Source organism: Euphorbia lathyris, chromosome 2, assembly GCF_963576675.1.
Source record: "Euphorbia lathyris chromosome 2, ddEupLath1.1, whole genome shotgun sequence".
Lineage (NCBI taxonomy): Eukaryota > Viridiplantae > Streptophyta > Magnoliopsida > Malpighiales > Euphorbiaceae > Euphorbia > Euphorbia lathyris.
The window spans coordinates 84,361,227-84,363,883 of record NC_088911.1 but is presented as its reverse complement, the minus strand read 5'-3'; the positions used below and the strand labels follow the sequence as shown (position 1 = coordinate 84,363,883).

The 2,657-nt window shown below is 33.4% G+C and overlaps 1 protein-coding gene across 1 annotated transcript; it reads right to left on the bottom strand.

The window, feature by feature from the left end:
* Positions 1-252: 252 nt before the first annotated feature.
* LOC136218783 (peptide-N4-(N-acetyl-beta-glucosaminyl)asparagine amidase A-like) lies at positions 253-2,254 on the bottom strand. Its single transcript, XM_066005888.1, has one exon. It carries the CDS (start codon positions 2,234-2,236, stop codon positions 413-415), a length of 1,824 nt encoding a protein of 607 aa, XP_065861960.1. The 5' UTR covers positions 2,237-2,254; the 3' UTR covers positions 253-412.
* Positions 2,255-2,657: the final 403 nt, after the last annotated feature.

Sequence of the window (2,657 nt, the reverse complement as noted above, 5' to 3'; positions counted from 1 at the left end):
AATATTGTTAAAAGAATAGAGAATAACACATTAGCTCTGGTTAGTAATAATTTACGTATAATATAAGATTATCTGAACGAAATAAGTTATGAGCTATAGATTGGAGCGGTGGTTTTCATCTGCTTAGTAACTACTAAGTGAAAACCAACATAATTAGAGTTGGAAGTGACAAAAACAATTATTCAGAAAGCTTTACCCTTGTCACGGTCCTCCAACTCAACTCGGATTTAACTGCAATTGGAATATTTGAAATTGAGCATTCATATAACTTTATAATATATCAATACACAAGAGATGGTAATTCAATTCAATCTTTTATTGAGAGTAAATGATACAACAATACAAGCAACAGACAGATTTACTTGAATGTGTAGAACTACATCTGATCTAATAACAAAGAATTCAATTGCAATTATACTCCATTCAGATTCACATTCAGCAACTCTGAAGCAAGATATGGAATTTCCTTCTTTCTATTGCATTTATTCTTCACATTGTCATAAATAATGCTATAATTTGAGCTGCTTACATTCCTAAAGTAGCAAAATTCACCTCCATCATATTTGTAAACCTGCTGTGTTCTTCCCTCTCCACTAATCACCAAATTGTTCTTCACAACCATTACACCCTCCCCTTTTTGCACATTTTTCACACTGCTTTCCCTTGATTTTTCACTTGATTTCTTCTCATTCAAACCCAGTTTAACGTTTGTTATATACAAGGAACTCCCATTTCCTTGATCAAATGAGTCTGAGTAATATTCCAAATCAAACTGTTTCAATGATTCAAATGAATGAACTTCAGACTTGACCTTTTTGAAAGAAACACCATCACTAACTCGAATTCTCTGATTCACTATCTGTAAATTCATATTCTCACCCACCTCCATTGAGTTTTTATAACTGAATTGTTGTTTAAAATGTGTAGTGATTTTCCCAAGGGAAGACCTTACCCATCCTGTTGAAGTAATATTTCTTGCTGCATATGTCTTGAAAGTTCCATTCAAATCAATGAAATTTGACATAGAAGAGAATAACAGTGGTTTGCTCTTATGACTCAAAACTTTCCCTTGAGTTTTTTCACTCTTGTGATCTAACCAAAGATGCAAGTTTGCATCTATATACCAAACATTCAAAGCATTAGTAACTGTAAACCCCAATTTATGAATCTTCCCATCCAATATATTCCCTAAAAATGGTGTAATTTCAATGTCATAAGAGGGCAGATTGAATGAACCTATGCCTGTAATTGGTCTCCATAGAAGAGGATTAGCCCCACCTGTAAAAATCACAGTAAAAGGCCAAATTGCACCAACAACATCTTCATCTAGGCTAATTAGTACCTCTCTAAAAGGACCATTTCCAGTAGCATCAGTGAGATTATTGGCAATAATATAGTCATTTGGATAATTTGCAAACCAAAATTCATCATTCTCATGAAATGAAACATAAACCTCTAATACAACCCTATACACATTTTGAGGGATTTGAAATTCCTTCAATTGGGTTTGGGTATTATTCTCAATTTCAAACCACAATCCATCATTCAATGGCAAATTTCTCGAAATCGGTAAGATCAAATCAGCCTTAGAAACATCTGGAGCTCTCAAATTATTCAAACCATCAACACTATAATCTGATTTCTCTTTAGCAGGATAAAAATAGATAGTTATATTGACATGGTAAACCCCAGTATAAGTAGAATCAATAATGTTACCAAGATAAACAGCAAGTTGTTGAATTTCATCCTTAACAAGCAATGAAGAATACCTAGTAATATCCTTCTGAACAGACCAAAAAGTTCCGGTAGCTCTGGGCTCAGCCGTGCAACTTCTGAGAAGCTCTACACCTCCTAGCCAAACCCCAAAAATGCGATCAAATTGTCGACCTTTAGAAGTTGCATTCCATTCAAAGATAATTTTGGAGAAATGGTGAAATGGGCAGTGAGAGGGAGAGGTGTAATTAACAAGAACAGGAGGTTTTCCATAGGTATAGCCAAAATCATGTTGAAGAAGAGTGTGTGCACAGGGTTTAGAATTGGGGACATTGATGGGTTTTGTAACCTCAAAGTAAACAGTTGGTGGAGTAGTGTCATTTTTCTGGATGGAGGGGAGTTGAGAAAAGTGATTTGACCTAAGAAGGGTTTTGGCTGTGTGAATGTCGGCTACGGAGGGAAAAGGATGGAAGATGAAGAAGATGAAGAAGGAGAGAAAAAGAGGAACAAGAGAGGAAGCCATTGCTATGGAAGTATGAATTTTTTTGAGTTTGGGAGTAAAACATATAACTAATTTAAATAAATGATTAAAAATGATTGTAATACTTACCTAAAATAAATTATTAGATTATGTTTATTTGGTCATTAATTAGAATGGAAGAAAATGAAGTTCATGAATTAAAAAAATTAATCCTCTAAGAAAATTTTGAAATGTAACAACAAAAATTCTAAATTTGATAAACAAATAAGTTAGGAGAATGTATATTGGACATGGAATATAGAGTTGAATTGGATACTATTACAAAAATACTTAATTGTTTGGTTAGATTGATTTAGATCATAGAATGGGAACGAATTATTCATTTTGTTAATGTTTGGTTTTAACTTAGGAATAGGAATTTCCGTTACCTTATCAACTATAAGAGTACTCACAATGGGATGTA

Excerpts from the sequence above, each read along its gene's own strand:
- LOC136218783 (XM_066005888.1), bottom strand. The coding sequence starts at position 2,236 with ATGGCTTCCTCTCTTGTTCCTCTTTTTCTCTCCTTCTTCATCTTCTTC.